Source organism: Taudactylus pleione, unplaced genomic scaffold (genome assembly GCF_031769625.1).
Source record: "Taudactylus pleione unplaced genomic scaffold, aTauple2 ptg001353l, whole genome shotgun sequence".
NCBI classification, from domain to species: Eukaryota; Metazoa; Chordata; class Amphibia; order Anura; family Myobatrachidae; genus Taudactylus; species Taudactylus pleione.
Window position 1 is genome coordinate 397,708 of NW_028285753.1, and position 13,189 is coordinate 410,896.

The 13,189-nt window shown below is 43.7% G+C and overlaps 1 protein-coding gene across 1 annotated transcript in view; it reads left to right on the forward strand.

The window, feature by feature from the left end:
- The window catches only part of SH3BP1 (SH3 domain binding protein 1), a 263,120-nt gene that overhangs the window by 218,120 nt on the left and 31,811 nt on the right, over positions 1-13,189 (forward strand). Inside the window, exon 16 of the mRNA XM_088463396.1 lies at positions 11,973-12,093. Coding sequence (XP_088319522.1) covers positions 11,973-12,093 — 121 coding nt within the window. The remainder of the gene's footprint in view (positions 1-11,972; positions 12,094-13,189) is intronic.

Below are 13,189 nucleotides of genomic sequence, written 5' to 3' on the forward strand. Positions count from 1 at the left end.
ACAGTATAGAGGAGCCCAGCACTATCACATATAGCACATTACAGTGTATTAGAGGGAGGAGAGATGTATGGTAACACAGGTCTATATGTGACAGGACAGTATAGAGGAGCCCAGCGCTATCACATATAGCACATTACAGTGTATTAGAGGGAGGAGAGCTGTATGGTAACACCGGTCTATATGTGACAGGACAGTATAGAGGAGCCCAGCACTATCACATATAGCACATTACAGTGTATTAGAGGGAGGAGAGATGTATGGTAACACAGGTATATATGTGACAGGACAGTATAGAGGAGCCCAGCTCTATCACATATAGCACATTACAGTGTATTAGGGGAAGGAGAGATGTACGGTAACACAGGTATATATGTGACAGGACAGTATAGAGGAGCCCAGCACTATCACATATAGCACATTACAGTGTATTATGGGGAGGAGAGCTGTATGGTAACACAGGTGTATATGTGACAGGACAGTATAGAGGAGCCCAGCACTATCACATATAGCACATTACAGTGTATTAGAGGGAGGAGAGCTGTATGGTAACACCGGTCTATATGTGACAGGACAGTATAGAGGAGCCCAGCACTATCACATATAGCACATTACAGTGTATTATGGGGAGGAGAGCTGTATGGTAACACAGGTGTATATGTGACAGGACAGTATAGAGGAGCCCAGCACTATCACATATAGCACATTACAGTGTATTAGGGGGAGGAGAGCTGTATGGTAACACAGGTATATATGTGACAGGACAGTATAGAGGAGCCCAGCACTATCACATATAGCACATTACAGTGTATTAGAGGGAGGAGAGATGTATGGTAACACAGGTAGATATGTGACAGGACAGTATAGAGGAGCCCAGCACTATCACATATAGCACATTATAGTGTATTAAGGGGAGGAGAGATGTATGGTAACACAGGTATATATGTGACAGGACAGTATAGAGGAGCCCAGCACTATCACATATAGCACATTACAGTGTATTAGAGGGAGGAGAGCTGTATGGTAACACAGGTGTATATGTGACAGGACAGTATAGAGGAGCCCAGCACTATCACATATAGCACATTACAGTGTATTAGAGGGAGGAGAGATGTATGGTAACACAGGTATATATGTGACAGGACAGTATAGAGGAGCCCAGCACTATCACATATAGCACATTACAGTGTATTAGAGGGAGGAGAGCTGTATGGTAACACAGGTATATATGTGGCAGGACAGTATAGAGGAGCCCAGCACTATCACATATAGCACATTACAGTGTATTAGGAGGAGGAGAGATGTATGGTAACACAGGTCTATATGTGACAGGACAGTATAGAGGAGCCCAGCACTATCACATATAGCACATTACAGTGTATTAGAGGGAGGAGAGATGTATGGTAACACAGGTCTATATGTGACAGGACAGTATAGAGGAGCCCAGCACTATCACATATAGCACATTACAGTGTATTAGAGGGAGGAGAGATGTATGGTAACACAGGTCTATATGTGACAGGACAGTATAGAGGAGCCCAGCACTATCACATATAGCACATTACAGTGTATTAGGGGGAGGAGATATGTATGGTAACACAGGTGTATATGTGACAGGACAGTATAGAGGAGCCCAGCGCTATCACATATAGCACATTACAGTGTATTAGAGGGAGGAGAGATGTATGGTAACACAGGTATATATGTGACAGGACAGTATAGAGGAGCCCAGCGCTATCACATATAGCACATTACAGTGTATTAGAGGGAGGAGAGATGTATACAGGTATATATGTGACAGGATAGTATAGAGGAGCCCAGCACTATCACATATAGCACATTACAGTGTATTAGAGGGAGGAGAGCTGTATGGTAACACAGGTCTATATGTGACAGGACAGTATAGAGGAGCCCAGCACTATCACATATAGCACATTACAGTGTATTAGGAGGAGGAGAGATGTATGGTAACACAGGTATATATGTGACAGGACAGTATAGAGGAGCCCAGCACTATCACATATAGCACATTACAGTGTATTAGAGAGAGGAGAGATGTATGGTAACACAGGTATATATGTGATAGGACAGTATAGAGGAGCCCAGCACTATCACATATAGCACATTACAGTGTATTAGAGGGAGGAGAGATGTATGGTAACACAGGTATATATGTGACAGGACAGTATAGAGGAGCCCAGCACTATCACATATAGCACATTACAGTGTATTAGGGGGAGGAGAGCTGTATGGTAACAGGTATATATGTGACAGGACAGTATAGAGGAGCCCAGCACTATCACATATAGCACATTACAGTGTATTAGAGGGAGGAGAGATGTATGGTAACACAGGTGTATATGTGACAGGACAGTATAGAGGAGCCCAGCACTATCACATATAGCACAGTACAGTGTATTAGAGGGAGGAGAGATGTATGGTAACACAGGTCTATATGTGACAGGACAGTATAGAGGAGCCCAGCACTATCACATATAGCACATTACAGTGTATTAGAGGGAGGAGATATGTATGGTAACACAGGTATATATGTGACAGGACAGTATAGAGGAGCCCAGCACTATCACATATAGCACATTACAGTGTATTAGGGGGAGGAGAGATGTATGGTAACACAGGTGTATATGTGACAGGACAGTATAGAGGTGCCCAGCACTATCACATATAGCACATTACAGTGTATTAGAGGGAGGAGAGATGTATGGTAACACAGGTCTATATGTGACAGGACAGTATAGAGGAGCCCAGCACTATCACATATAGCACATTACAGTGTAAGAGGGAGGAGAGATGTATGGTAACACGTGTATATATGTGACAGGACAGTATAGAGGAGCCCAGCACTATCACATATAGCACATTACAGTGTATTATGGGGAGGAGAGCTGTATGGTAACACAGGTGTATATGTGACAGGACAGTATAGAGGAGCCCAGCACTATCACATATAGCACATTACAGTGTATTAGAGGGAGGAGAGCTGTATGGTAACACAGGTATATATGTGACAGGACAGTATAGAGGAGCCCAGCACTATCACATATAGCACATTACAGTGTATTAGAGGGAGGAGAGATGTATGGTAACACAGGTAGATATGTGACAGGACAGTATAGAGGAGCCCAGCACTATCACATATAGCACATTACAGTGTATTAAGGGGAGGATAGATGTATGGTAACACAGGTATATATGTGACAGGACAGTATAGAGGAGCCCAGCACTATCACATATAGCACATTACAGTGTATTAGGGGGAGGGGAGATGTATGGTAACACAGGTATATATGTGACAGGACAGTATAGAGGAGCCCAGCACTATCACATATAGCACATTACAGTGTATTAGAGGGAGGAGAGATGTATGGTAACACAGGTCTATATGTGACAGGACAGTATAGAGGAGCCCAGCACTATCACATAGAGCACATTACAGTGTATTAGGGGGAGGAGAGATGTATGGTAACACAGGTATATATGTGACAGGACAGTATAGAGGAGCCCAGCACTATCACATATAGCACATTACAGTGTAATAGAGGGAGGAGAGCTGTATGGTAACACAGGTATATATGTGACAGGACAGTATAGAGGAGCCCAGCACTATCACATATAGCACATTACAGTGTATTAGAGGGAGGAGAGATGTATGGTAACACAGGTATATATGTGACAGGACAGTATAGAGGAGCCCAGCACTATCACATATAGCACATTACAGTGTATTAGAGATAGGAGAGATGTATGGTAACACAGGTATATATGTGACAGGACAGTATAGAGAAGCCCAGCACTATCACATATAGCACATTACAGTGTATTAGAGGGAGGAGAGATGTATGGTAACACAGGTCTATATGTGACAGGACAGTATAGAGGAGCCCAGCACTATCACATATAGCACATTACAGTGTATTAGAGGGAGGATGGATGTATGGTAACACAGGTATATATGTGACAGGACAGTATAGAGGAGCCCAGCACTATCACATATAGCACATCACAGTGTATTAGAGGGAGGAGAGATGTATGGTAACACAGGTATATATGTGACAGGACAGTATAGAGGAGCCCAGCACTATCACATATAGCACATTACAGTGTATTAGAGGGAGGAGAGATGTATGGTAACACAGGTCTATATGTGACAGGACAGTATAGAGGAGCCCAGCACTATCACATATAGCACATTACAGTGTATTAGAGGGAGGAGAGCTGTATGGTAACAGGTATATATGTGACAGAACAGTATAGAGGAGCCCAACACTATCACATATAGCACATTACAGTGTATTAGGGGGAGGAGAGATGTATGGTAACACAGGTATATATGTGACAGGACAGTATAGAGGAGCCCAGCACTATCACATATAGTACATTACAGTGTATTAGGAGGAGGAGAGATGTATGGTAACACAGGTGTATATGTGACAGGACAGTATAGAGGAGCCCAGCACTATCACATATAGCACATTACAGTGTATTAGAGGGAGGAGAGATGTATGGTAACACAGGTCTATATGTGACAGGACAGTATAGAGGAGCCCAGCACTATCACATATAGCACATTACAGTGTATTAGAGGGAGGAGAGCTGTATGGTAACACAGGTATATATGTGACAGGACAGTATAGAGGAGCCCAGCACTATCACATATAGCACATTACAGTGTATTAGAGGGAGGAGAGATGTATGGTAACACAGGTATATATGTGACAGGACAGTATAGAGGAGCCCAGCACTATCACATATAGCACATTACAGTGCATTAGGGGGAGGAGAGATGTATGGTAACACAGGTATATATGTGACAGGACAGTATAGAGGAGCCCAGCACTATCACATATAGCACATTACAGTGTATTAGGAGGAGGGGAGATGTATGGTAACACAGGTATATATGTGACAGGACAGTATAGAGGAGCCCAGCACTATCACATATAGCACATTACAGTGTATTAGAGGGAGGAGAGATGTATGGTAACACAGGTATATATGTGACAGGACAGTATAGAGGAGCCCAACACTATCACATATATCACATTACAGTGTATTAGAGGGAGGAGAGCTGTATGGTAACAGGTATATATGTGACAGGACAGTATAGAGGAGCCCAGCACTATCACATATAGCACATTACAGTGTATTAGAGGGAGGAGAGATGTATGGTAACACAGGTATATATGTGACAGGACAGTATAGAGGAGCCCAGCACTATCACATATAGCACATTACAGTGTATTAGGGGGAGGAGAGATGTATGGTAACACAGGTATATATGTGACAGGACAGTATAGAGGAGCCCAGCACTATCACATATAGCACATTACAGTGTATTAGAGGGAGGAGAGATGTATGGTAACACAGGTCTATATGTGACAGGACAGTATAGAGGAGCCCAGCACTATCACATATAGCACATTACAGTGTATTAGGGGGAGGAGAGATGTATGGTAACACAGGTATATATGTGACAGGACAGTATAGAGGAGCCCAGCACTATCACATATAGCACATTACAGTGTATTAGAGGAGGAGAGATGTATGGTAACACAGGTATATATGTGACAGGACAGTATAGAGGAGCCCAGCACTATCACATATAGTACATTACAGTGTATTAGGAGGAGGAGAGATGTATGGTAACACAGGTATATATGTGACAGGACAGTATAGAGGAGCCCAGCACTATCACATATAGCACATTACAGTGTATTAGGGGGAGGAGAGATGTATGGTAACACAGGTGTATATGTGACAGGACAGAATAGAGGAGCCCAGCACTATCACATATAGCACATTACAGTGTATTAGAGGGAGGAGAGATGTATGGTAACACAGGTGTATATGTGACAGGACAGTATAGAGGAGCCCAGCACTATCACATATAGCACATTACAGTGTATTAGAGGGAGGAGAGATGTATGGTAACACAGGTATATATGTGACAGGACAGTATAGAGGAGCCCAGCACTATCACATATAGCACATTACAGTGTATTAGAGGGAGGAGAGCTGTATGGTAACACAGGTGTATATGTGACAGGACAGTATAGAGGAGCCCAGCACTATCACATATAGCACATTACAGTGTATTAGAGGGAGGAGAGATGTATGGTAACACAGGTATATATGTGACAGGACAGTATAGAGGAGCCCAGCACTATCACATATAGCACATTACAGTGTATTAGAGGGAGGAGAGCTGTATGGTAACAGGTATATATGTGACAGAACAGTATAGAGGAGCCCAGCACTATCACATATAGCACATTACAGTGTATTAGGGGGAGGAGAGATGTATGGTAACACAGGTATATATGTGACAGGACAGTATAGAGGAGCCCAGCACTATCACATATAGTACATTACAGTGTATTAGGAGGAGGAGAGATGTATGGTAACACAGGTGTATATGTGACAGGACAGTATAGAGGAGCCCAGCACTATCACATATAGCACATTACAGTGTATTAGAGGGAGGAGAGATGTATGGTAACACAGGTCTATATGTGACAGGACAGTATAGAGGAGCCCAGCACTATCACATATAGCACATTACAGTGTATTAGAGGGAGGAGAGCTGTATGGTAACACAGGTATATATGTGACAGGACAGTATAGAGGAGCCCAGCACTATCACATATAGCACATTACAGTGTATTAGAGGGAGGAGAGATGTATGGTAACACAGGTATATATGTGACAGGACAGTATAGAGGAGCCCAGCACTATCACATATAGCACATTACAGTGTATTAGGGGGAGGAGAGATGTATGGTAACACAGGTATATATGTGACAGGACAGTATAGAGGAGCCCAGCACTATCACATATAGCACATTACAGTGTATTAGGGGGAGGGGAGATGTATGGTAACACAGGTATATATGTGACAGGACAGTATAGAGGAGCCCAGCACTATCACATATAGCACATTACAGTGTATTAGGAGGAGGGGAGATGTATGGTAACACAGGTATATATGTGACAGGACAGTATAGAGGAGCCCAGCACTATCACATATAGCACATTACAGTGTATTAGAGGGAGGAGAGATGTATGGTAACACAGGTATATATGTGACAGGACAGTATAGAGGAGCCCAACACTATCACATATATCACATTACAGTGTATTAGAGGGAGGAGAGCTGTATGGTAACAGGTATATATGTGACAGGACAGTATAGAGGAGCCCAGCACTATCACATATAGCACATTACAGTGTATTAGGGGGAGGAGAGATGTATGGTAACACAGGTCTATATGTGACAGGACAGTATAGAGGAGCCCAGCACTATCACATATAGCACATTACAGTGTATTAGGGGGAGGAGAGATGTATGGTAACACAGGTATATATGTGACAGGACAGTATAGAGGAGCCCAGCACTATCACATATAGCACATTACAGTGTATTAGAGGAGGAGAGATGTATGGTAACACAGGTATATATGTGACAGGACAGTATAGAGGAGCCCAGCACTATCACATATAGTACATTACAGTGTATTAGGAGGAGGAGAGATGTATGGTAACACAGGTATATATGTGACAGGACAGTATAGAGGAGCCCAGCACTATCACATATAGCACATTACAGTGTATTAGAGGGAGGAGAGATGTATGGTAACACAGGTGTATATGTGACAGGACAGTATAGAGGAGCCCAGCACTATCACATATAGCACATTACAGTGTATTAGAGGGAGGAGAGATGTATGGTAACACAGGTATATATGTGACAGGACAGTATAGAGGAGCCCAGCACTATCACATATAGCACATTACAGTGTATTAGAGGGAGGAGAGCTGTATGGTAACACAGGTGTATATGTGACAGGACAGTATAGAGGAGCCCAGCACTATCACATATAGCACATTACAGTGTATTAGAGGGAGGAGAGATGTATGGTAACACAGGTATATATGTGACAGGACAGTATAGAGGAGCCCAGCACTATCACATATAGCACATTACAGTGTATTAGGGGGAGGAGAGATGTATGGTAACACAGGTATATATGTGACAGGACAGTATAGAGGAGCCCAGCACTATCACATATAGCACATTACAGTGTATTAGGGGGAGGGGAGATGTATGGTAACACAGGTATATATGTGACAGGACAGTATAGAGGAGCCCAGCACTATCACATATAGCACATTACAGTGTATTAGGGGGAGGGGAGATGTATGGTAACACAGGTATATATGTGACAGGACAGAATAGAGGAGCCCAGCACTATCACATATAGCACATTACAGTGTATTAGAGGGAGGAGAGATGTATGGTAACACAGGTGTATATGTGACAGGACAGTATAGAGGAGCCCAGCACTATCACATATAGCACATTACAGTGTATTAGAGGGAGGAGAGATGTATGGTAACACAGGTATATATGTGACAGGACAGTATAGAGGAGCCCAGCACTATCACATATAGCACATTATAGTGTATTAAGGGGAGGAGAGATGTATGGTAACACAGGTATATATGTGACAGGACAGTATAGAGGAGCCCAGCACTATCACATATAGCACATTACAGTGTATTAGAGGGAGGAGAGCTGTATGGTAACACAGGTATATATGTGACAGGACAGTATAGAGGAGCCCAGCACTATCACATATAGCACATTACAGTGTATTAGAGGGAGGAGAGATGTATGGTAACAGGTATATATGTGACAGGACAGTATAGAGGAGCCCAGCACTATCACATAGAGCACATTACAGTGTATTAGAGGGAGGAGAGCTGTATGGTAACACAGGTATATATGTGACAGGACAGTATAGAGGAGCCCAGCACTATCACATATAGCACATTACCGTGTATTAGGGGGAGAGATGTATGGTAACACAGGTATATATGTGACAGGAAAGTATAGAGGAGCCCAGCACTATCACATATAGCACATTACAGTGTATTAGAGGGAGGAGAGATGTATGGTAACACAGGTATATATGTGACAGGACAGTATAGAGGAGCCCAGCACTATCACATATAGCACATTACAGTGTATTAGAGGGAGGAGAGCTGTATGGTAACACAGGTATATATGTGACAGGACAGTATAGAGGAGCCCAGCACTATCACATATAGCACATTACAGTGTATTAGAGGGAGGAGAGAAGTATGGTAACACAGGTCTATATGTGACAGGACAGTATAGAGGAGCCCAGCACTATCACATATAGCACATTACAGTGTATTAGAGAGAGGAGAGATGTATGGTAACACAGGTATATATGTGACAGGACAGTATAGAGGAGCCCAGCACTATCACATATAGCACATTACAGTGTATTAGAGGGAGGAGAGATGTATGGTAACACAGGTATATATGTGACAGGACAGTATAGAGGAGCCCAGCACTATCACATATAGCACATTACAGTGTATTAGAGGGAGGAGAGCTGTATGGTAACACAGGTCTATATGTGACAGGACAGTATAGAGGAGCCCAGCACTATCACATATAGCACATTACAGTGTATTAGAGGGAGGAGAGATGTATGGTAACACAGGTCTATATGTGACAGGACAGTATAGAGGAGCCCAGCACTATCACATATAGCACATTACAGTGTATTAGAGGGAGGAGAGATGTATGGTAACACAGGTATATATGTGACAGGACAGTATAGAGGAGCCCAGCACTATCACATATAGCACATTACAGTGTATTAGAGGGAGGAGAGATGTATGGTAACACAGGTCTATATGTGACAGGACAGTATAGAGGAGCCCAGCACTATCACATATAGCACATTACAGTGTATTAGGGGGAGGAGATATGTATGGTAACACAGGTGTATATGTGACAGGACAGTATAGAGGAGCCCAGCGCTATCACATATAGCACATTACAGTGTATTAGAGGGAGGAGAGATGTATACAGGTATATATGTGACAGGATAGTATAGAGGAGCCCAGCACTATCACATATAGCACATTACAGTGTATTAGAGGGAGGAGAGCTGTATGGTAACACAGGTCTATATGTGACAGGACAGTATAGAGGAGCCCAGCACTATCACATATAGCACATTACAGTGTATTAGGAGGAGGAGAGATGTATGGTAACACAGGTATATATGTGACAGGACAGTATAGAGGAGCCCAGCACTATCACATATAGCACATTACAGTGTATTAGAGAGAGGAGAGATGTATGGTAACACAGGTATATATGTGATAGGACAGTATAGAGGAGCCCAGCACTATCACATATAGCACATTACAGTGTATTAGAGGGAGGAGAGATGTATGGTAACACAGGTATATATGTGACAGGACAGTATAGAGGAGCCCAGCACTATCACATATAGCACATTACAGTGTATTAGGGGGAGGAGAGATGTATGGTAACACAGGTCTATATGTGACAGGACAGTATAGAGGAGCCCAGCACTATCACATATAGCACATTACAGTGTATTAGGGGGAGGAGAGATGTATGGTAACACAGGTCTATATGTGACAGGACAGTATAGAGGAGCCCAGCACTATCACATATAGCACATTACAGTGTATTAGAGAGAGGAGAGATGTATGGTAACACAGGTATATATGTGACAGGACAGTATAGAGGAGCCCAGCACTATCACATATAGCACATTACAGTGTATTAGAGGGAGGAGAGATGTATGGTAACACAGGTCTATATGTGACAGGACTGTATAGAGGAGCCCAGCACTATCACATATAGCACATTACAGTGTATTAGAGAGAGGAGAGATGTATGGTAACACAGGTATATGTGTGATAGGACAGTATAGAGGAGCCCAGCACTATCACATATAGCACATTACAGTGTATTAGAGGGAGGAGAGATGTATGGTAACACAGGTATATATGTGACAGGACAGTATAGAGGAGCCCAGCACTATCACATATAGCACATTACAGTGTATTAGAGGGAGGAGAGATGTATGGTAACACAGGTCTATATGTGACAGGACAGTATAGAGGAGCCCAGCACTATCACATATAGTACATTACAGTGTATTAGGGGGAGGAGAGATGTATGGTAACACAGGTCTATATGTGACAGGACAGTATAGAGGAGCCCAGCACTATCACATATAGCACATTACAGTGTATTAGAGGGAGGAGAGATGTATACAGGTATATATGTGACAGGACAGTATAATATATATTTGTTGATTTCATCATCTTGTTTGTGTGACGATTGTGCATGGCGGACGCTTTACTACTGACTGCCTCCAATTGGTTGTACACGTTTACATCAAACACATTAATGCAAAACCACTAAGGCGGCTGCAGCAGTGTTATAATAGTCACCTGGGAGGGGGAAGCCTCAGTCGTAGTGCATCTGACACTGGTACATGTAGCAGAGGGGCCTATGTCACCCAATCACAAAGATTGCATAGTTGTAATTTATTGTGAACGCATGGATGGGATCGGTACAGCGCGTGGACGGGATCGCTACAGCGCATGGATGGAATCGCTACAGCGCACGCATGGGATCGGTACAGCGCATATGCAGGTCATCTTCAGCGAGATTGCTCGCACTGCTCCCACGCCGCAGCTTGATTGACATGCTGAGGGTTTCAGAGGGCGGACGGGGACTGCAACAGTCGGCGTTTTGCAGGTGTGCTGCACCCAGGGTGTGCGCAGATTTCCTGGCCCCAGCAGAGTGAAAACACCGGGCTTACTGCCTAACCTGGGGGTAACTCAGATGGCCGATGGTCACGCAGCGTATCACAGAAACCGGCAGGAGGCGTCTAATTACACAAGACGCCTTTACTATACAGCCACTGCGTTCAAAGAGCCATCTGCTGCGTGTACAGCCCTGAGTGTGAGGACTTCCAGCTCCTGTCTGTGCATCTCTCTGTACAATACCAGGGAGGCTACTTACACACATTTCAGTCTTTTACTTTTGTTACATTTTACCATTTTGTATTTTTTTCATGTTGTAGATGTAGATTTTGGGGTTCCAGACTCTATGATTGCAATTGCACCTCCACCACAGAACCAGGTTCCACAGAGACCTGAATCTCTCCCGAAGTTGGTTTCCTCTTCAGTAGCTATTGCAGAAAAGTGAGTGGTCACAGCACAAGTGGTGACTTTATGGTCATACGTTTCAATCCCCACACACCTTCCTCTAGTGCAGTGTACCCAAAAGCTGGCATCCAACTGTATTTGTGCCCAACACCTTGCACCACCAAGAGAATGGATAACGGTTTGTGTTACATTTTGCTACAGTAATGGATAATAGACACTGTAGTGCACTGTGAGTCCAGCAAAACGGTTTTCAATTATTAACCCAAACTTCATCTGAGATCCTGAGGATATGTTCCTTTCTGTGCACTTTTTACAATAATTTAAACGCAACACCCCTACGGCCTATCAACTTCAGGCCTTACCTACCGGTTGGTATCAGACTTCGAGACTTTGGTATACATGCGGGACGCTGCCAGGTGTTCACACCCACCCACCATACCTCTTGCTCTTGTCCCCCCTCCCACCCACCAAGACTCCCAAGACTGTCGACCAAAGATCCAGCAGGGGTAACGTGCCTGTCTATTGAACCGCACGGGAAAGGAGCCCCCTGAAAGGGTCGACCCACCTCCCCAGTCTCTCCCTCTCTCTTACCAACCTCCACTCACACCTTGCTGCCCGGGACTACATAGGAGAAGCATTGTGACTACTCCAATAAAACCATTTACTCCCACCTTGTGTCCACCTCTGTCATTCCATTGGCCCACCCCTCACCACACCGTAGACACCAGCCACCACATAAACAATCCAACACTCCCCCACTACCTTTGCAGACACAGGGCGAGCGCACCTTCCGTCCCCCACCGTCTCTATCCAATATACGCAGGACCCGGTACGCCTGCGGTCAGGAAGTGAAGCACCCCACTCGCTCATCAACCACACCTATCAGCCCATTCACACACCACATCTGCCCACACAGCAGAGCGCAGTCCTACCCAACCATTACCACTGCATATTTAGTTTAGATCATTTTCTAGTAGGTAAAAGCTGAACGCACCAGGTAGTGGAAGCTCCTGACGTTCGTAGATGGTGGATGCATTGAATCGAGAGGGTATTTATACTAAAAGTCAATTTTAATTGATTTTGATTAATTTTAAATCTATCTAAATCGATGTTGTGTTTCTGAGGCTGAATC